The sequence below is a fragment of the Colius striatus genome, chromosome W (genome assembly GCF_028858725.1).
Source record: "Colius striatus isolate bColStr4 chromosome W, bColStr4.1.hap1, whole genome shotgun sequence".
NCBI lineage: Eukaryota > Metazoa > Chordata > Aves > Coliiformes > Coliidae > Colius > Colius striatus.
Genome location: NC_084789.1, coordinates 27,534,507 through 27,555,740, shown reverse-complemented (window position 1 = coordinate 27,555,740; position 21,234 = coordinate 27,534,507). Strand labels below are relative to the sequence as shown.

The following is a 21,234-nucleotide window of genomic DNA, read 5'->3' as shown; positions in this document are numbered from 1 at the left end:
GCCATGGCAGGACTGAGAGCCACCAGCAGCTCTGTGTGAGTGCGCCCGGATGGGCAAGAGACTGTGTGAGGAGACGGCCATGGCGCAGGCCGTGCTGGAGAGCCTGCGGGCCACAGAGCAGACCCACACGAGAGACAGAGAGAAGCTGCAGCCTTTGGGATGAACGGACATTGGAACTGCCGGTGTAGAGCTGCCATGTGTGTGAGGTACCCCGTGGAGGTGCAGGGAGGACTGGTGCGGAGCCCGCCTGCCCTGAGGAGAGGCAAATGGCAGAAGCTATCAGGAATAGACTGACTGAAACCTCCATTCCCTGCTCCCCTGGGCCATTCAGCAGGGGCAGAGAAAAAGACTCCGAGACCAGGGCTCTGAGCCAGGGGAGAGTGATGGGGAGAAGGTGGTCTTAAGGGGCTGGTTGGATTCTTCATCATTGTACCACTCTGTGTTGTTTTGTGTTGGTTATGTTTTGGGGTTTTATTGTTATGCTTTAGCTGGTGTTGGATTAAATTATTTTCTGTTTTCCTCCCCTAGCCCCTTGGCTGTTTTGTCCAGGAACATAAGCAACAATTAAGCCCTCCCTACCCTTTGGCAATTCTCAAGTCTTTGGTATTTGAGTCTAATCATGGTCTTTTGTCCCTTGATGGGCCTAAACCAGGACACTGTACTCCAGCCCCATCACCGAATCACTCCAGACCCTTCCTGCGTCCAGGATTTTAAGGAAATCCAGCATGAAAAGGCATTGAGACCTTGGGTGGAGGATGAAGCCCAAAGCTGTTCCCATACACAAATTCATTTGCAGGTTCCCAGTAGAGCTTTCAGAGCCCTGACACAAGTCCAGGGCAAGCCCAGCCCAGGGCTGGTCACACAGCTGACTGTAGCCATGCCTCTCACAGAGCTTCAGTAGCAATCACGCAGATGGGGAGAAGCAGCAGGTTCAAGTCCCAGCACATCATCTCTCCAATCTCCAAGCTTTCACAAGCAGCAAGGATTCTGGCCCAGCACCACATACAGCAGGTGTAGGGGTGCCAGGCGATGCTCTGTTTTCCATACTGACTCCAGCTCTTACCCAGGGGGTGTAAGTATCTCACAGTCTCCCTGACAGTAACAGAAGAGCAACACTTTTCCAGGCCATTCGCATCTAGGGCCAAAGCCATTTTGCTTGTGAATACTTGAGCACAGCATTCCCAAGCCTGCTTCATGGCCAAGCTGAGCTTTTCCACATATTGCTCCCCTCACTCCTTCCCAACCTGCACTAGAGCAGCTGCCACACAAGTATCAGGCACTGAATAATTCCCACTCTTCACCTCAAGCTTGCTTGTGCACCCCAAGTTTACCTAAGCTCTGGCACTAGGAGCATGAGGAGTTCCTGCATCTGCTGCTGCAGGACCTAGGGCAGTTTAAACTTCTCAACCGGGGTCAGTGGCCAAGGACCAGCAGCCCATAGGCCTCCTAGCCCAGGGAAGGCAGTCTATGTTCCTCCCCTGCAGAAAAGCTAGGTGCTGCCCACAGCATGAGCAGCCTAGCACAGCTTATGTTCTGCTCCACTCCCCTTCTCCTTTGAGCTGATTAAGAAACATGAACATTGATGATTAGGATAGGTTTATAAAAATTGTGGTTTTAATCACACAAAACTGAAGTTTGTGATGAAGACTAAGTTGACAGTTCCTCTTAACTACCAGCATGCAAAAGACATATTGCATTAGGCACGAGGTAGCAGCCAACATCACTTAGAGTCTGGCAACAGAAGCCATTTTAATTCCTCCCTTCATATTTCAAGGAATTACAGGCTTTTACAATACAGTTTCCAATGACAAATCATCTGAGGTTTTCCTCCATACCACCTGTCTACATTAGTAAACTATGTGTATTCACACCAGAGTAGGGTTAACGTTAGTGGCACCACAACCATAAAAAAAAAAAAAGACAATTTCCTATACAAGATTTTTTTTGCAAAAGTTGCAATAGGATTAGTGCATTACAACAGAACTGGAGATAGAAAAGAAAAACATAATAGTTGGCAGGCTAGAGTCCAACACAAATAAAGACAACAGGCAGCTAATTATATGTACTATATTGACAAGATACTGATTGGTTACATGAAGAAACATACAATACAAAATACAGAAGAAACCAGTTTTGCTCCCCTCTGCCCATCCCAGAATACTCATCACTGATTTGGTCAATAAGTGGCTGAAGAGCCCAAGTGTATCCTTAATACTACAAGTTTAGTGGTTGTTGTAGGCAATATCATACTGGTGTCAGGCCCAGCTCTTGAGCGGGGGTGATGTGAAACGTGGCTGGGCTAGCCTGATATCCCTTTGTTTCCAAGAGTGAAGTACAGTACTGTGGGACCTGGGTGCTGCTGGCCCTCCCCTGTGGGAAGGGAGGAGCTGGCTAAGCAGACACCAGGTTACGCATCCACTACCACCACCAGGAAGAGGAAAGAGAAGTTCATATATTTTTAAAAAGTGACTTGTAAGACTTTAGAATTGAATTAGTATTTGTATAGAAAGCTGCAGGTGGAAGAAATCCCTCCAGCCTCTGATCAGAAAGGGATGGAAAAATCACAGCAACCACCAGCAGCAGCCCCTCTACTGTAAGTGCAACTGTTAGAGTGGATTCCAGTCATGTCAATCAAGGGCTCCATCTCAGGCAGGAAAGGGCTGCTCAATTGCTGCAGCATTGGCTCCTGGTTGGCTGACTGCTCTCCTGGAGGTCAACTATCCGATTCCTCCCTAGGCCACCAGGAATGTTTTGAGGTTCACTTTTTGGCAGTTTTTTGGCTGCAAAAAAAAACCAAGATGTTAGTAAGCACCTCTGCAACCTCCTCCCCACTGAGTATGGGTGGGCTTAGCTCTATCCTGACAAAAGCTCTCACCCCTCCCGAAAATTGGGATCAGACACTGTTGGTGTCAAATCCACTCCTAGTTCTGGCTGCTAACCCTGCTCCTTCCTTACAGAATGGTAGGTGTTAGAAGGAACCTCTAAAGATCATTTAGTCCAACTCCCCTGCCAAAACAGGTCCACCTAGATCAGGTCACACAGTAACACATCCAAGCAGGTTTGGAAACCTCCATAAAAGGAGACTTCACACCCTCCCTGGGCAGCCTGTGATAGGGCTCCCTCATCTTTACAATAAAGAAATTTCTCCTTGTGTTTAAGTGGAAATTTTTATGTTCCAGCTTTTGTCCATCATCCCTTATCCTGTCACTGGACACTACGGGGGAAGGGGGGGAAAAAAAAAAAAAAAAAAAAAAAGAGAGAGAAGTGTTGCCTCATCTGCTTGACATATACCTTTTAAATACTTTCAGTCTCCTCTTCTCCAGGCTGAACAGGCCCAGGTCCCACAGCCTTTCCTCCCAAGAAAGATGCTCCAGTCCCTTGATCATCAAAACGATCCCTGTGGAACTCCACTGGCCATTGATCACCACCCTCTGGGCTCTGTCATTCAGCCAGCTCTCCATCCACCTCACTGTCCACTCATCCAAGCCACACTGCCTAAGTTTTCTGATGAGGATGTTATGAGAGACAGTGTCAAAAGCCTTGCTGAAGTCAAGGGAGATGACATCTGCTGCTCTCCCCTCATCTAGCCAGTCAGTTATGCCCTCGTAGAAGGCTATCAGGTTGGTCAAACAGGATTTCCCCTTGGTGAATCCATGTTGACTCCCCCGATAACCATCTTATCCTTCATATGTTCAGTGATAACATTCAGGATGAGTTGTTCCATCACTTTTCCAGGGATGGAGGTGAGGCTGACTGGCCTGTAGTTTCCTGGGTCGTCCTTCCTGCCCTTTTTGAAGACTGGAGTGACATTGGCCTTTCTCCAGTCCTCAGACACCTTGTCTGTCCTCCATCATTGTTCAAAAATGATGGAGAGTGGCTTGGCAACCACATCAGCCAGCTCCCTCAGCACTCTCGAATGCATCCCATCAGGTCCCATCCATTTAAGGGTGTCAAACTTGCCCAACAGGTCTCTAACCCCATCCTCATGCACCAAGGGAAAGTTTTCCATTCTCCAGATTGTCCTCCTATCCTTGCTGGACTGGGCTTCCCGAGGGCCGGCCTTGGCAGTGAAGACTGAAGCAAAGAAGGCATTCAGTACTTTGGTCTTCTCTGCATCCTCTGCCACCAGGGCATTCTCCTTATTCATCAGCAGGTTCGTATTCCCCCTAATCTACCTTTTCTGCTCATGTTTTTGAAAAAACCCTTCTTGTTTTCCTTTACTTCCTTTGCCAGGTTTAATTCCAAAAGGGCTTTAGCCTTCCTGGTTGCACTCCTGCATGCTCTGCCAATGTTCCTATGTTCTTCCCAAGAAACAAGGCCCTTTTTCCACCTTACATAGATTTTTCTCTTCTCCTTGAGTAGTTTCAGTAGTTCTTTTAACCATGGAGGCAAGAGGCCTACTTTTCCAGCTTTTCTACTTTTCTATCCTTCTAGGATCTTATCCTATGAGATCCCTCCAAGCAGGTCTTTGAAGAGGTCAATGTCAGCTTGCCTGAAATCCAGGGTCACGGTCCCGCTTTGTGTCCTGCCTCTTCCACACAGGATCTTGAACTCTACCATCTCATGGTCACTGCAGCCGAGGTTGCCTCCAACCTTCACATCCCCAACCAGACCTTCTTTATTTGTCAGCACAAGTTCCAGCAGCACACCTCTCCTTGTTGGCTCCTCAGCCACTTGTGACAGGAAGCTGTTGTCAACATTCTGTAGGAACCTCCTGGACTGTGTGCTTGGTTGTGTCGCTTTGCCAGCAAATATCAGGCTGGTTGAAGCCCCCCATGAGGACCAGGGATTGTGATTGTGAGGCAGCTCTCAGCTGTTCGTAGAAGGCCTCATCCACATCCTCCTCCTGATCAGGTGGCCTGTAGCAAACTCCCATAATAGTATCACCCACATTACCCTGCCCCTTAATTCTCACCCATAAGCATTCAACCTGTCCCTCATCCTCATCCAGGTAGAGTTCAATATACACTAATTGCTCTCTCAGAGAGAGCAACTCCACCTCCTCAACTTGTTAGCCTGTCTTTTCTGAACAATCCATAGCCCTCCACGGTTGTGCTCCAGTCATGGCAGCTGTCCCACCATGTCTCAGTGACCGCAATGAGGTCATATCCCCGCATCCGCACCCACATCTCCAGTTCCTCCTGCTTATTCCCCAGGCTGCGTACATTGGCATAGAGGCAGCACAGGGGCTTACTCAAACACACAGGTTTCCCTGGATGGATGCAGGAGGATTCTCCCCAGTTTGGCTCTCCCTCAGAGTGGTCAGCCTTCTGCATCTCATCTTGGTGAGGGGCTGAGGAGCACTCATCATTGCATTTCCTGCTCTGACCTGTTTCCCTATTAGATGGGATGGCACATACTTTGTCATTTCTCCCCCCACTCTCAAGTCCTTCAGTTTAAAGCCCTTTTGATCAAGTTAGCCAGCCTATTCCCAAATATTCCAGTGCCCTTATGAGAGAAGGGTATTCCATCCTGCCCTATCAAATACAGTCCCCAAAGAAGGTTCTGTTGTCATAAAAAACAAAATCTTCTTGCTAGTACCAACCTCTTAGCCAGAAGTTAAGTTGTGTAATTTTTGTATGAGTGACTGCTCCTTTTCCTCTGGTGGACAGGATGGAAGAGAAAATAACTTGTGCCCCCCTACCCTTCACTTGCTCCCCCAGGGTTTTAAAATCCTTCTTGATTCTGCTAACTTCAGGTCTCATTACATCCATACGTGGAAGGAGTAGGGGATGGTAGTCCATGTCCCTGACAAGATGTGGCACTCAGCCACATCATGGATCTGGGCTCCCAGCAGGCAGCACACCTCTCCTGACTCCTTATCTGATCAATAAATAGGCCTCTTGGTGCCTTTTAGCAGTGAGTCACCCACTATGATCACACAATTTTTTTTATGCCCACTGGCTGTTGCTGGTAGAGCAGTTGGTGGTAGATTGGTTGTTGAGGTTTCCCCACCCAGACTTTGTTCATCCACATCCTCCATTGTTAATGACTCTTCTTGACTAGAACACTGGAGGGAGGGTTGCAAAGCAGAGCCCTGCTTTGTGTCACCACGGTCCAACGCATTTCATTTTCAGTGATGGATGGTGCCTGGTTTTGGAACCATCTGTCAACCTCTAGCTGCTCCTCTAATAGTTTGGAGCCTACTAATAGTTTCCTGCAGCTCTTTTACCTGATGCTGTAGCTCTTGGACTTGCAGACACCTATCACACATACTTACCTTAGCAGGAGGTGTACTTTAACAACCCCCTGCAGTCTGCCTGCACTGAAGCATCCTTGCTATCCAGCTCCGTCTGGGTGGGACGCATCAATCTTCTGCAGGGCATTCTCTTTCTGAGCCCTGGCTTTAGCTTGCAGGCAGGTGCTCACCATCTTGTCAGCTTGAGACTAGAGTACTCCCCCGGGCTGTGGCTCTGTGCAGGTAGTGGGTTGCTCCCTGCCCATCCTCCCTGCTTGCTTCTGCCTGTGTTCCCTGTTCACTGTGCTCCAGGTTACTCATGCTCCCTGGGGCCATTTAAATCCCCCACAGTTGCTGCAGCTCTGCCTCCCAGCAGGACCATCCCCTAGCAAGAGCTACCTGGTGGGTCTCCTTGCTGCTCCTCTGCTTTGCCTGTTCCAGGAACCCCTTGTTCTCTGATCGCTGGCTCAGTCCTAAAAACCGAGCCTCACCACTGCCATGTGTCTCATCAACCGAAAACTGAGCTTACTCACCACCCCAAATAAAGAAAGAGGGGGAATGGGGTTTGCCAGACAAAGGTTTCCAATGCTCAGGGCTGACTGGTCACAAAAGCACAGCAAACTGGTCAACTGTCTCCAGGAAGAGCCTCCAGACCCTGGCGCAGGAGGTCCCATATTTTCCAGGAGGCTGCACTGCTGGGCTCAGATCTCTTTCAGCCACCCTTCTGCACTCAAGCTGTTACCTATTGCCATGAAGATTTCATTCACATTCATCGCTGTCTTTGCTGATGTCTCCATGAACAGCAAGCTGTTGTCATCTGCATACGTTTGTGCATCCTGCAAACAATCACAATAGTGGTAAAGGCATCCTGCTAAGAGGAGGCTCAGCAGGCTTCACACACTTCACTTGTTAGCAAACTAAACACCAAAGACACCCTCTGTCCCATCCCAGGCCTGACCTTGCCACCACAGTCCCCTGAGTCTGCTTGGCCAGGACAGCTGGGAGACGTGCCACTGGCAATGGGCTACAGCAGCACAGACTGTTTGAGAGCTAGATGTAGACACAGCATGTCCTGAGCAGCACAACACCTTGTACTTTGGTTAGCTGGGAGAATAATACACACTGTAAATGCATCACAAGCAAGCCTGGGCAGAGGTCTGAGATAAGAACTCCTTGAAAGTCTGGCTTAGACAAGGTAAGAGCTACAAAGAGTAGAAAAAAAGCTGGGAACAATTCCTCACGTGCTTTGTGTCTAAAAGATGTCATTTCATACACTGTTGAAGTCAGTCCCAGATGAAGGAGGCACTAGAAGAAACTGAAAACAGAAGCTTGTGCTCCTGTGGGTCTTGTTCTCCACATTCATCAGTTATGACCAACAAGAGCTACCTGTGCTGTGAAAGGAGTGCACAGAAAGGCAGGCTACAATTCACTTTCTAGGGTCCTCAGCAGCCTAAATCTTGACTTCCACATTCCCTCAAAGCATTCTGCACACAGTCACCATCTCCCCCACTTAAGCAAAATAGCTGCTTTCCTGATTTACTCAGGTAACAACTAATCCAGATTCCCACTCACCTGGAAGTCCACAGCTCTCTTGGTAGCAAGGTCTGCCTTGTTTCCAGCTAGTGCAATTACAATATTGGGGCTAGCCTGTCTCTGCAACTCTTTCACCCAGTTCTTGGCTCGTACAAACGTGTCCTGGAAGTAAACAGGAGGCAGCAGTCAGGAAGGGCAGTCCTTCCACAGTGAAGATATTATTAGAACAAGTCTTTCCTGCAAGAAGTGTTCTGCTTCTACAGCACTTTGTAGCAAGATCTTTTATCAGCTTAGATAGCCTTGGTCAGAACTGAGGAAGAGGCCATTAGCAGTTTTCAAGAAACTCAGTACCTGTCTGCAGGGGCTCTGAACACAGACACTTTCCCAGGGCACTGGGAAGCATCAGCTGCAAGTGCAGAAGCCTCCTTCCCCCCAGCAAACACTTCCAACACATTAGTACTCACTGTGTTAGTGATGTCGTAGACAACAATGGCTGCCTGTGCCCCTCGGTAGTACATGGGGGCCAGGCTGTGGTACCGCTCCTGTCCTGCCGTATCCCAGATCTCAAACTTCACTGTTGTGTCATCCAGACAAACTGTCTGTGTGAGGAAGGCAGCTGGAAGAGAAGGTGTGTGTTTGCTCTACCTCCAACTGGAGAGCCCCTGTAGCAAGAGCAAGGAACATGGGGCACTTCTGCTTCTGCATGGGAGGGGGCAGAAGCCCCAGGTGGAGGCCAGTGTGGTACCACTTGTTGTGGTAGCTACAGCTCTGCTCTATCATCAAGCTCCATGCACACAGGAACCCAAGAGCCACCATGTGGCCAAGAGAAAGGTGGTCCAGAGAGCCCAGGCAGCTAAAAGCCACCACTGCCAGTCCCTTCCCCAGCAGCCTCCTCTCCCAGATCATCCAGTACATCTGCAGCATCACCAGGATTAGCTTTGGAGAGCACCACAGTGCCAGAACACTGAAGTCAGCCCAGTAACACTGTGCTCCTCAGCTTAGGAATTGACTATTTTGCTTGTTCCTGTGAGTACACCACCATGCTAGGATTGAGGCAGTCAGTCTTGGATACAGAGTGAAGCTGAACAGCAGTGTGCCCACACAATCCTCTGCAGCAGGTCATTAAGCCCTGCTTGCCCACACAATATACTTACAGTTACTCACTCCTTGCCTGGGTTACTACAGAGACAAAACAAACATGTCACTGCCTGGAGATCTGGGTGCCGACCAACATTTGATTGGTGCCACCATGATAATTTCAAGCTAAACTACTAGACCCAAAAGAGTTGAGGAAGTAGTTAACAATATCAGGCTAGAAACAACCCCAAAATCCTAGGTCATGGTCTGAAAAGATAATTAAGAGCTATAAAGCAAGTTGAAGGCCTCAGTTCTAGTTAGAAGCAGGAATTCATGCTTCACTGGAAGCAAAGACACCTTGGAGGCAGCACACAGTTGCCATGGCATTATTCTCTGCTGCACTGATCTTCCCACTAACAAACAAGTTGTAAATCACAAGTTAAAGCATTAGCTGCTTGACTATTTACAGCAACAATCCCAGACTGGATTGAAATAGCCATTAATACTCCTGAGCCTCCTCAATTGCATTTGTGAGGCCAGTACCTTCCAGCCACAAGCACCTGGTATGGGCACTCACCTCCAATTGTGCTCTCCTGGTACTCATGGAACTGCCCCTTCACAAAGCGCAGGACAAGGCTGGACTTCCCCACTGCTGACTCTCCCAGGAGTACAAGTTTAAACTGGCAGATTTTGTTTCCAGCAGCTGGTCCATTTGGTCGAGCAGCTACACCTCGACCTGCCATTGTGGCCTAGAGTGCAGGAGTGCTAAGAGTTAATGATGCTGTAGGTTCTGCACTGGGATCCACCTGGAGGCAGGTTGCAACTGAAAGAGGAGGTCAGAGTTAGTGACACACTCATGGATCGGTTGTACCAGTTCTAGAGGATGTGTTGTTCTGCAGCCACCACCAGCATAGGCAGGCAGTGACTCTTTCCCACCATGGAAAGTTAAACTGCAGATACCACAGCACTACTGGACAGTTTGTCAGTCAGCAGCTCCTGCAGCATGATCTTTCAAGTCACCTCAGGGAAAGGGATATTGGTAACATAAGCTTTCCTCCCCACCAGTGGGCCCTCCAGCACTTCTGTGGAAGTTATACCCACCTTGCTAGGGCAAGGCAAGAGAACAGGCAGCACACCAATTGATGTCATTAGAGCTTCACCTATTAGAGTGAATGAAAGAATGTATAGAGCATCATATAGGGCATTATGCATTAGCTAGAAAAACCACAAGTACAATTTTGCAAAATTGCTAACCTTGTAAAACCACAAGCCTTGTGGAACTTCTTTTTTTTTTGGTAACTTTTCTTAGGAAATACTAACTGCTATTGTTATCTAGCACTGACAGAACTACTATTTAGTGCTGACAGAACAAAGCCGATTTCATCCTATTCTGCAGTTTGAAGAACCCAAAGGTGAAAAGTACACTGTGAGGAAGACTTAGATCTTCATCCTCAAGAACTCTCAATGACCACTGAAAGGAGGCGTGACGGAGGTGAAACCTGGGCAGACTGAGGCGGGACAGTGGGCGGAACTGATGATAATGAGTTCTTGGAAGTGATTAGCATAATCCAATCTTTATTTTAAGAAATGAAATTAATATAGAATCATAGAATGGTAGGGGTTGGAAGGGACCTTTAGAGATCATCTAGTCCAATCTCCCTGCAGAAGCAGGTCCACCTAGATCAGGTCGCATAGGAACATGTCCAGGCGGGTCTTCAAGACCTCCAAGGAAGGAGACTCCACAACCCCTCTGGGCAGCCTGTTCCACTGCTCCGTCACTCTTACGGTGAAATAGTTTTTTTCTTATGTTTAAGTGGAACTTTTTGTGTTCCAGCTTTATCCCATTACCCCTTATCCTGTTGCTAGCTACTATAGAAAAAAAGGGATGTCCCAACCTCCTGACACCCACCCTTTAGATATTTATAAATGTTAATAAGATCTCCCCTCAGTCTCCTCTTCTCCAGACTAAACAGCCCCAGTTCCCGCAGCCTTTCCTCATATGAAAGATGTTCCGTTCCCCTGATCATCTTGGTGGCCCTGCACTAGACTCTCTCCATATGCGTATGGACTCTTTTCAAATATGCATGCTTATTGTATATATAAGGCAAAAACCTAATGACTGGGGTGTACATGCTTGGTGGAGAAATGTCCCATGCACCCAGCACTGCAATAAAGAATAGCTGTGCAATAAAGAATAGCTGCTTGATAGTCACATTGGCTATTGAGTCCTGACTGGCACCTTCACAGCATCAAGAGCAACAATTACTCAGTTCATGGAGGTAACTGAGGTTGACCTTTAGCTCCTTCCTCCTGTCCTGAGTTAAGGCAGCAGCTTCAGACCATCAATGTGATACAGAGATGTTCAAGTGTTGCACGTAGGCTGTTATGGGAAGCAGCTCTGGCTATCAGCCCTTCAAATCACAAGGCTTTTAAAGGGAGTTGCTACACTGTCTGTTAGTTTAGAAGCACTTGCACCAAGTCTGCATCTCAGCAGTAGAAGGCCTCTGAATAGCTGTGCAAGAAGCCTGTCATGGAGAACTCGCTTGTAGCAGCAAGTTGCATACAAGATGCATATTCAGAGACTGACAGCAACCTTCTCCCTGCTGCAAGCGGGTACTTACCATCAAATAAGTCTCAACAGCTTGATCCAAATGCAGAGGCAACACTTAACACTTGCCACTGCTCACACCCCATTCCAGCAGCCTCAGTGCCCTTATCCCACATCATCCCAGGTCATCAGGCTACTGGCCACATTCTTCAAGACTGTTTGAATCCACAACCAGGTATCATCACTCACAATCAGAACTGCCATCCCATCACCCCCACACTGAGGCTCTACAGCTGTGCACAAAATCATCACAAGAACAGCAAGACAAGCTGGTTTACTTTGCATCCATAGTTAACCACACATGAAATCTCAGGGCCTTCCTCACCATTTAGCTCAGCTGCATGCAGCAGTGAACAGGAGTGCTCTCAAATTGTATTGTTACACAGATTTAGGCATATTTCCTGTGGTCATCACAGATCCCACTTCCTGTCAATGATAAGTGCTACAACTGATTGCATCTGCTCTGTATCTCCACTTTGCCTTCCACTCTTATAGCCCAAGCTTCTTGATGATGTAACTGCAAAAAAAAAAAAAAAAAATCCCCCAAAAGCCAATTTCTCCTTGTTTCAGGTGTATCCCCAAAGAAACTCCATTTATACTCTGAGTACATCCAACATTTACCCAGCAACTACCAGATTCCCATGAACGAGAAGCTTAAAGGAAGTTGAACTGGGGCTGGAGCGGTGTGTTCTGTGAATAATGCTGGAGCCTGCCTCAATATAGAAGCTCACCAGAGTCGTCTCACATACAGCTGGACAGGCTTTGCCCTGGAAAGCAAAACCACTTTAATATCTCATGTTTAAACTCAATCCCATAGCTGGATAAGAAAGTTACAGCCATTTCAGTCAGAGCTCATCTAGAGACACAGCCCAGTGTCATCAGCTGGAGAACTCTCCAGCCTTCAAAGCACTTGAGCATACTCTTGACCTTTAGAGACATTCAACCTCAAATTGTTTGAACCAAAAGGCAATTCAGAAATCTGCTGTTAAGCCTGGACCATTCCCTGAAGCTAGAAGGAAGGAAACAAGCACTGATAAAGTCACTCCTTGTGACAGAGAGATGTTTCAGTAGCCTAAGTTGTGAAGAAGCCATTGCTTTAAGTTAAGTCAGTGAGAAAACTGCAAGTCAAATGCAGGGCCTTGCAAAGGCTAGTAACACTCTTAGGACCTCCACCTCCTCCTTCTGAGGAAGGACACACACTGTTTAGACAGGATGAGAAAGTTTCATAGGAAGCAAATTAGCAATTTGTTTTGCTGGGCAATGAGGAAGCAGAGCTTTGGAGCTCTGGCCAGGAGGCAACTTGGCTACCACCAAGTTTGAGAGGCACATCAGCAGCTCTACCATCTCTACCAGATGAAGAAGTTTCCACCTTTTGGAGCTTCTCCTCTAACCAGGGTTTTCAAGGGAATGGCTTTTGCTTGTTTAACCTTTTATCTATTTACCAGAGCAATCTATCAGCAACATGCAAGCTCTGTCACTGTTTCAGACTAGTGTTCTGCAAATTAAATGCCACGTGAATCACAACTCTCAAGTTATAGCCTCCTGAAACATGATAGGGGTGATTCTCAGAGCAAAACAAGGAAATGAGCCTGCTGATATCCTCAAGTCTTAACATGACTTATATTTCACATTTTGCCATCTGATTGTGCTACATGAACTCAGAATTAAGCAAGCATGTCTGCCCATCCAACTCATCATGGAGAGCTACTGAGCAGAGCAAGTAGTCAAGCAGCTACAGCCTTTGACCACTTTAATTACAGAGAATCTAAAGATGGTTTGAAGTCTGGCTGCAGGACTACATGATTCCATGTCCATCTGAGAAGCCACCAGACCTTTAGGATGTCTGGTGAAATTTATGCAGTTCAGATGACCCTAACTGGTCACTAAGGTATCAGGCTAAGAACATACATGAGATGAGGATGACCAGCTTAGTATTTCTGCTGACATTCCCAGGAAGATCAAATAGTTGAAGTGAACGACTACCAAAGCTGTAGACAGCTTTGTGAGAACTCTCAACTACAGCACAATTATTTTGACACTTCTTGCTAATGTCAATGTCTGAGGATTCTTGTCAGAAACAGAACTCCATGCTGCTGAATGTGGAAGTAACAGGCAGCTAAACTGCACAGCCTGGATCCGTGTTAGACTGTGTGTCAGTCAGTGTTGGTTTGAGAACAGCTTCATGCTGTATGAAGCCATTTCTGATGCTCAGGAAGGCTGTTCCTGCCCCTTCTTCCAGAGGGGACTGGATCCACATCCCTCCTTGCTCCCTGAGAACACCAGTGCTAGTGGCTCAAGTCATGGGTCAGACAAAAATAACTGCAGTGATACAGTGCAGATGAGCAAAAGCAGCTGAAGTTGCAGCTTGCCATACTGATTCAAGAAGGCAAGACCATGAGAGGAAAGGGTATGACAGGGTACTCATGTAACCAAGATTAACAAGTATTAGTTTTCCAACTAGCTTCTTACAACTAGTGAAACTCAACAGTTCATGGTGTCATGAGATCCATACAAAGATGGGGAATGGTTTGTTTGCTTGCTCTGTCTACCTCCTGTTCACAAAAAAACAAATTGTAAACTCTTGGAACAGCCTCTTGTTTGCTTTGAGATCAAAAAGTTCAATGCATAATGCTGTCCAGCAACCAAGAACTCCAGATCCACCTCTTCTGCAGTTTGTGCTCCTCTCATCTGCTAGCCAGGGTTTGTTGTAGAGACTTGTACCCTTCCACAAATATTAAATTCAAGAATTTGAGTGCCCTAAATGAGAAAGTGCAATGCAGTGTTGCTGCATCTCAAGCCTACCCAAGGGCAAGGCAGTTCTGTGGGGCTGTTAGGATGCTAGGGAATACCACAAGGGCTTGTTTCCAACAAGTCAATCCAGCACAAGAATCCCAATCCCCACAGGGAATGGTAACCTCTGCATTAAACCCCTGCTTCACACGACTCCCCATCACAGGGAAGGTGCTAGTTTAAGACATAAGAAGTTATAAAATCTGATATTTTTGCCCTGTGTTCACCCAGTAGCATGGACTACTCCAAAATCTAGCAATGTGTAAAAATCCAATCCTGGGTAAATAGATTTTTCAAGACGACTGCTTCTGCTCTCAGCTATGCAAGAAGCTATTTCACTGGGGATTTGCTGACTTGGAATCAAAATACTCAAGACAAAAGCCTCAGTGAAGTATTTATCTTGTTAAATAGCTGAATACATTAATTCCTTGGCAAAGGAAGCCCTGAAGTTTGAGTGGTTTTGCTTCACCTAACCCTGAGTGGGCAGCTGGCCACTGCTAGCAGGAAGCTCCTTGCAACCCTGCTCCCACCCAGAACTGGCAAGGCAGCCTTAGGATCCAGATTCACAAGCAGCTTCCATGAAAAGGACCGGCAGCAAGCATGAGACCCACCAGAACACCATACTCCACTAGCCCAGGTTAGCACAGCAGTGTCAACCTGATTTTCTAGCACATTAATATGATTAGCAAGAACTTCCAAAGCCTTACTACAGTTGGGTCCATGCTGCAGAGGAAGGAGCAACAGGTCCAGCTCATACTGATGAGATCAACCAGGAAACAGACCTCAGTCCCTCAGCCCTGTGAAGCCTGATCAGTTTTAATACTTCATCTTTCTACAGACAATATGCACTTTCCTCCATAAACAAAGAACACAGTTTCTTCATCAGCAAGGCTATAATCTGGAGCTTCAGTAAGTTCTAAATTAGGGAACTAGGCATTGGAGTTGTCAGGAGCTGCCCTAGAGCCTTAAAATATAGATTCATGGACCTAAATCAACTCAGATAGCAGTTTCAGCAGTACTCCTATGGTTAGCACACCATTGTAAAAGTCACAACTTCTCTGTAGTCTCATGCCCAATCCTCTCAGAGACATGGGGACGCTCATTTTAACTTAGAGGTAAATAGGATTTATATCAGTAAAAAGTTTAACTACTTTTTTGTTGGTAGCTACAGACCTGAGGAAGTGCAGTAGTACCTTGAATACGAGTTCCTTTTCATACTTTTAATACATGCCTCTGTTTCCTGACATCTGCAGAGCCATGGTTTCTGAAGCAGCCTCAGCAACCAGCTGTTTCTCAAAGCAGCTCTTCAAAACCAACTATCAGCAGATTAAGGCCACTACCCTGCAGCCAACACTCCAGCACAGATGCTGTGTGCAGCTGAGCTTAGCAGGAGGGTACAACATGAAGCCTCCCCCAGCTTTGGCCAGCCAGGGCCAAGGCAGAAGAGGCATTTCCATCACTTCACTATATAAGCCAAAGCCTGGTCTTAGGAAGGACAAGCAGTGAAACATAGCCATCTTTCTTCAATCAGCTATAAAGCTAGACTAACAAAGCCTTTAAAGTAAGACAAATCCAAGAGATGAAATTGTGACAAAAGGTCAAGCTTCTGCTACTTCTTGGGGCCTCACACGACAGGCTGCTGCTCAGCACTGAGCACAAGCAGCCAAACTGGAGATCTGACCTGGACAGGCAGCACTGTTCTTGGACAAAATCTTCTGAAGCCCAGATCAGCTCAGAACATTGTTATATACAGGAGGCTACTGCTCAGTCAAACTAAGTCTCATTTGCTAGATGTTATCTTCTTGAACTGGGCTAGACAGCTCTACAACTGGCAGGAAATTATGCAGCTAGGAACTCTCATCCTACAGAGCTGATGTGACTTTGGAAGATGAGGCAAAGATCACAGCCCGAATGACTGAGTCAAGAAGTGTAATACTTTGGTCAAAGGGAGTTCTCAGGCTCTCTCAGACCCTTCTATCTAGACACTTTAATCCCATACACATCCCCTCAGAAGGGTTTCTGAGGTTTAAGTAGTTATCCTTTACCAGGAATTCTCAAAGGCCTCATGAGGTGAAAAAGACATTACAGTTACTGACATTACCTTGGAGCTAGTGTTTTTTTAATACTCATAGTTGACTAGGCATCAGCAACAAAAGCTATTGGTCACACTAGCAGCACAAGGAAGTCCCATGCCTAATCCAATGGGAGCTTTAATTCCACAGAATAGCATGACTAATTGCTTTTAAAACTGCAGTTAGTGCCCTATTAGATCACCATAGCTGAACAGAAAAAATGGCCAGCAAGGCCAGGCTGAGGTGTAGTGCTTCTGCCTGGGCCTCGTGTACCAGGAAAGGAGAAGGGATAACACTAGAACTCACATTCTAACCAGGGCCACCAAAACCCATTTGACATGATAGTGAGTGAACTCCCACCCAATCCGAAGGATAGATGACCCACGAACACAAACATTCAGCATTGTTTCAGTCAAGCCCAAGTTAGTTGAGCTATGGAGAGAACACACCTGCACAGACTGCTTTAAAAAGAGCAGAATGAGAAGCAGCAGCTTTCTACCAAGTGTTATCAAGGCATGAATTGCAGCAAGAGACTTCTGTGGAAGAGTTTTGCATCACCTTCATTTCACATAAGCTTTACACATGCTAGAGAGCACGAAGTCTCCATATTCCCCATCCCCACATTAACTCCCTCTTGGAGGCCCTACCTCCTTTTAGTTATCCTTGGTACTGAAAGGACCTAGTCCTGTTTCACAGAAGATGAGATACAGCTAGGCTGAAGTATTAACTCATGAGTGCAGTCTGGAGTGACTACAAATTGAACAAAAGCATAAAGTCTTTAATTCTGCAGGCAAGGTTCTTTTAATTTGTGTTCTTGCTACTATCCACTGTTTAGCATGTCCCCAGAAGATCTGGCTCAATTTTCACCAAAGTCCAGGAATATGTGCCACTAGATAGCACCCACTATTCTGGGACCAAGAAGGCAAGATCATTAACACTACAAGGCAGAAAACTGTCATCTTCACTGCAAAAGAATCAGTGACCTTCATAATATCTTTTCCAGACAGCACAAAGATATCTCCTACCTCTAGAAGTTCCTTATTTGGAGCACTACCAAATAAAAGCAAACATGAAAACCAGTGTCTTCTTATTGGTTTACACAGAACAACTCCAGCAGTTCATTCCTGTGCTCCAAGGGAGGGAAGCTTTCCTTTTAGGATTGAGATGAATCTTTATTCTTCCCCCTCCATACTGTCACTTCCAGGAAGGTTCATAATTTCTGGCTGTCATTTGGAGTATTTTTGCAGTGTTACCTTGATGACTTAACAGAACTTGCATAAGAGGACCTCAAACTTCATATCCCAAGGGAAGAAAACAGTTGACTCTGTCATTTCCACATTCTATCCTCTTGAAGACACTGACTGAAATAATTTGGGTTACACGCACTTTATTAGAAGCATTCCCACTTCATTTCCTGTATCTGAAAAACACTTGTCATTCCTTCCCCTCCCCCTCTCCCTTTTCAGGGAGATGCCATGATTATTGATCCACTACACAAGGCAGTTTAAGAAATCAGGATCAAGAGCAGATGACTAGTAAGGCCTATAGCAATTCTAGATCTGATCCAAGAACTTTGGATTGAGAGAATTCCACTTCTCGTCACAATAATTAAGTTTGGTCAAGCACATGAACTGTGAACACATTACCAGTTTTGTTTCAGACGCTGACCAATCTATTATTGCTTTAAAAGAGACCTAAATCCAGTTCTGGTCACAGTAAAACCAGAAAAAATGTTTTATTTCACTATATTTACAATTTTATTTACAAATATCTAAAGGGTGGGTGTCAGGAGGTTGGGACATCCCTTTTTTCTATAGTAGCTAGCAACAGAACAAGGGGTGATGGGATGAAGCTGGAACACAAAAAGTTCCATTTAAATATAAAAAAAACCCTATTTCACTGTGAGGGTGACGGAGCAGTGGAACAGGCTGCCCAGAGAGGTTGTGGAGTCTCCTTCCTTGGAGGTCTTGAAGACACGCCTGGACATGTTCCTATGCGACCTGATCTAGGTGGACCTGCTTCTGCAGGGGGGTTGGACTAGATGATCTCTAAAGGTCCCTTCCAACCCCTACCATTCTATGATTCTATGTCCATAGCCACACATCAAGCCAGCTTTCCCCTTTCTGCTCTCTAATAACTTAAATCCTTCTTCAGAATCCCACTCCATCTTACCAGTGCTGTTCCCTCTGCCCAAGGGGTATCAGCACCTCCTTGACAGCCTTGAGGGACTTACACTGCCTGGCACTATCTTAAAACAAATGTAATTGACATTAACCTATAGTATCTTGGGGGAAAGATTGCCTCTACAGGTATATTTTTGCTGTGAAAGTAGTTGACAGACTGGGCATATTGCTGAGACTCAAGAGAAGTCCGAGATGATTCCAGCAATGAGACCCAGTTACTGAATACTAGTGTTGCTTTTCTTAACCTTACAGCTCTACACAGACATGTGCTTTACCTGCTCTCCTCACTCCAAGCATACATTAAGATCAATGTTGTTCTGTAGCTACCTACACACACTATTTCTGAATTCTTCACCCTTCTCAGTCCCAGTTCTTTCACCTTATTATAGAGCTAAGCTGAAAAAAAAAAGGTAAGAATCAAGGCAGTAGTGAACATTAATGAGATAGTCCAAGCAAGTTCACTCAGGCAGCATGGCATGTGCAGCCAACATGAATCAGAACGATCTTCCTTTTTTTTGGTCTCACCCAAGCTTGAACCCTGTTGTCAGAGGAGGCTTAGAAGTCCTAACTTAGTGCAAAGCAGAATTGATGTCATGCTAGAAGCAGGGCAGCTCAAATATGTGTTGACCCACTACGCAAAAAGCTAAGAATAGTAGATGCCAAGTTGTTCCATATCAGACTTAAAATAGTACCTCAGTGTCCTCTCTTCCCTCTGCTTTCCTTCCATGCTTGGAAACAGTCAAGGTCAGAACTCCAACAGTCACAGACAAAAGCAACAAAGCTAAAGGTCAGCTCAGATAAGGTCAATGCTGTATTTAGTCTTGCTGGCAGAGCAGGAGCCACAGATTGTGAGCAGAGAGCAACAACAGTATGCACAGCTCCTCATGGCCCCCATCCAGGACCAGGAACTTCAGTAGCACCTCCAGTCTTAACAGGAATAAGGTTTGAGCAGCTTCCACAGTATTTAGCACAACAAACGTTCCATCAGCACTATTAGCCTTTCCCAGACCAAATACACTCAGCTCACACACATTGGGCTGAGGACCCAGAGGGGCCTTTGCACCTGAGCACATCTGGGTCTCCTGCCACACAAGCTACAAAACTTTCATCAAGAGCCTTCAGCACAATAGTCTCCATTTCACTAGAACTTCTTTTCAGCAGATCAAATTATATCCTTCATGTGGAGTTTCTAGTCCCACCTCAGCAACTGACTAAGTACAAAACACCACACCACCTCTGTCCTTACAGATGCCACACCTTCCTTAAACTCCAATTAACATTCATCATTGCAAGAGGGACAAAGCAGCCGGGAAACTGCAGTCAGGCAGACCCAGTGCACCAGCAGCAGGCGCTGGCTGAGCCCTTCCTACTTTCGTACCAAAGGAAATAGAGCCCAAAGTTGGGTCAAACCTGAGACTCCCCGCACTCCCGAGTCGGAGGTGGTCACCCTCGACGCTTCGCGCTCTCCCATCGCACAACTCCCCTTCCCGGCTACAGTTCACGCCGAGATCGAGTCACACTCCTCAGGGCCGGGGCCGCCAGTGCACCGTGGCGGAGCTGCTATCCCGCCTGGCCGGGATACCCAGTGGCACCGGAGGCGGAACGGCGGGGGTTATTTCTCCCAACACCCGCGGCCGCCGGAGCCCCCCCAACCCCGCCGCTGCAGCGCCCCAGGCCCCAGCACACGCAGCCCAACGGCGCAGCCGGAACGCGACGGCCTCGCCTTGCCCCCTAGCCGCGGCTCTGCTCCGACCGCAAGAACCCCGCAGCCGCGCCGCCATTCCCCGGACAGGTGGGCTCCCGAGGCTGACGGCTCCCGCGCCCGGTAAAGCGGGACGCCGAGGCCCGACTGCCCAGAGCCCCCGCCGCTGCGGCGCGGGACAAGTAACACACTCAGCCCCACTCACCCTCAGGAGCACAACTGTCCCCACCACAAATTAGTCTAGCAAGCCCTGGCCCTCACTTCCGCCTTTACCCTTTCCACTTCCGCGCCCGCCCGTCCGACCCTTCCGCTCGCAGCCCGCGGACCACGGCTTAGCACCATCTGCCAATCACCTTCTCCCCGCCCCTCTTGCCTCATGTGAGTCAGGCGGTGTGACGTCATAGTGCGCCCGTCGCACGGGGGTGATGGAAGTTGTAGTCCGGAGGGAGGGACCCTGGCGTCCCCGGCGGGGACCCGTGAAAGGAGGGTCTCGGCGCGGTGCGGGGGCGAGCGTGGACCACGGGCGCAGACTCACCCGGAGCCGTGGCTAGAAAAAATAGAGCCTTTATTTTCCCTAGGGGCGGGGAACACGGGGCAAGGAGAGGAGCAACAAAAGGAGAAGAGCAACAAGGAGAGGAGCAACAAAAACTATAGCTGCCATAGAGGCGGCACCGCGAAGCCGGGCAGGAGCAGCCGTGACACCCTCTCCCCGGTGCATCCTCCTCCCCCGGAGACCCCCTTCCCGGAGACTCCCACTGAACCTCCGAAGCGACCTCGTGGGTCCCGGGGTGCAGCGCTGCCCAGCCGTGTCCCACGGCCCCGAGGCACGGCGGGGGTTGCAGGGAGGCAGTGGTCCTGGAAGGGGACTGTTGCCGGTCTCAGGCCAGCTGGGATCGGGGCAACGTGCTGAAACACACCAAACCCACTCAGGATTGCTGAAGGGGGAGCATTGCCATGAGCAAGTGCTGCCATACTGTATGCAAGCCCCCAGTTTATTGTAAAGAATTACATCATCTCTGTTTTGCTTTTACATCCTGCTGACCCTCAGACTTTGCCTGTTTTCCACTCTCACGCTGCTGCTTCTCACACTC

The 21,234-nt window shown here is 47.6% G+C and overlaps 1 protein-coding gene across 5 annotated transcripts; it reads right to left on the bottom strand.

Moving 5' to 3' along the window:
• Positions 1 to 1,724: 1,724 nt before the first annotated feature.
• LOC133628472 (ras-related protein Rab-5C-like) lies at positions 1,725 to 20,504 on the bottom strand. Of its 5 annotated transcripts, none has more exons than XM_062016651.1 (7): positions 20,417 to 20,464; positions 9,890 to 9,948; positions 9,366 to 9,611; positions 8,176 to 8,327; positions 7,751 to 7,873; positions 6,921 to 7,014; positions 1,725 to 2,780 (listed from the first exon to the last, which is right to left on the bottom strand). In XM_062016651.1, exons 3-7 carry the CDS (start codon positions 9,529 to 9,531, stop codon positions 2,665 to 2,667), a joined length of 651 nt encoding a protein of 216 aa, XP_061872635.1. In that variant the 5' UTR covers positions 9,532 to 9,611; positions 9,890 to 9,948; positions 20,417 to 20,464; the 3' UTR covers positions 1,725 to 2,664. The 5 variants fall into 5 exon arrangements, with proteins under 5 accessions (XP_061872635.1, XP_061872634.1, XP_061872632.1 ...); XM_062016650.1 differs by lacking the exon at positions 20,417 to 20,464 and adding an exon at positions 20,349 to 20,392; XM_062016648.1 differs by lacking the exon at positions 20,417 to 20,464 and adding an exon at positions 11,410 to 11,895.
• Positions 20,505 to 21,234: the final 730 nt, after the last annotated feature.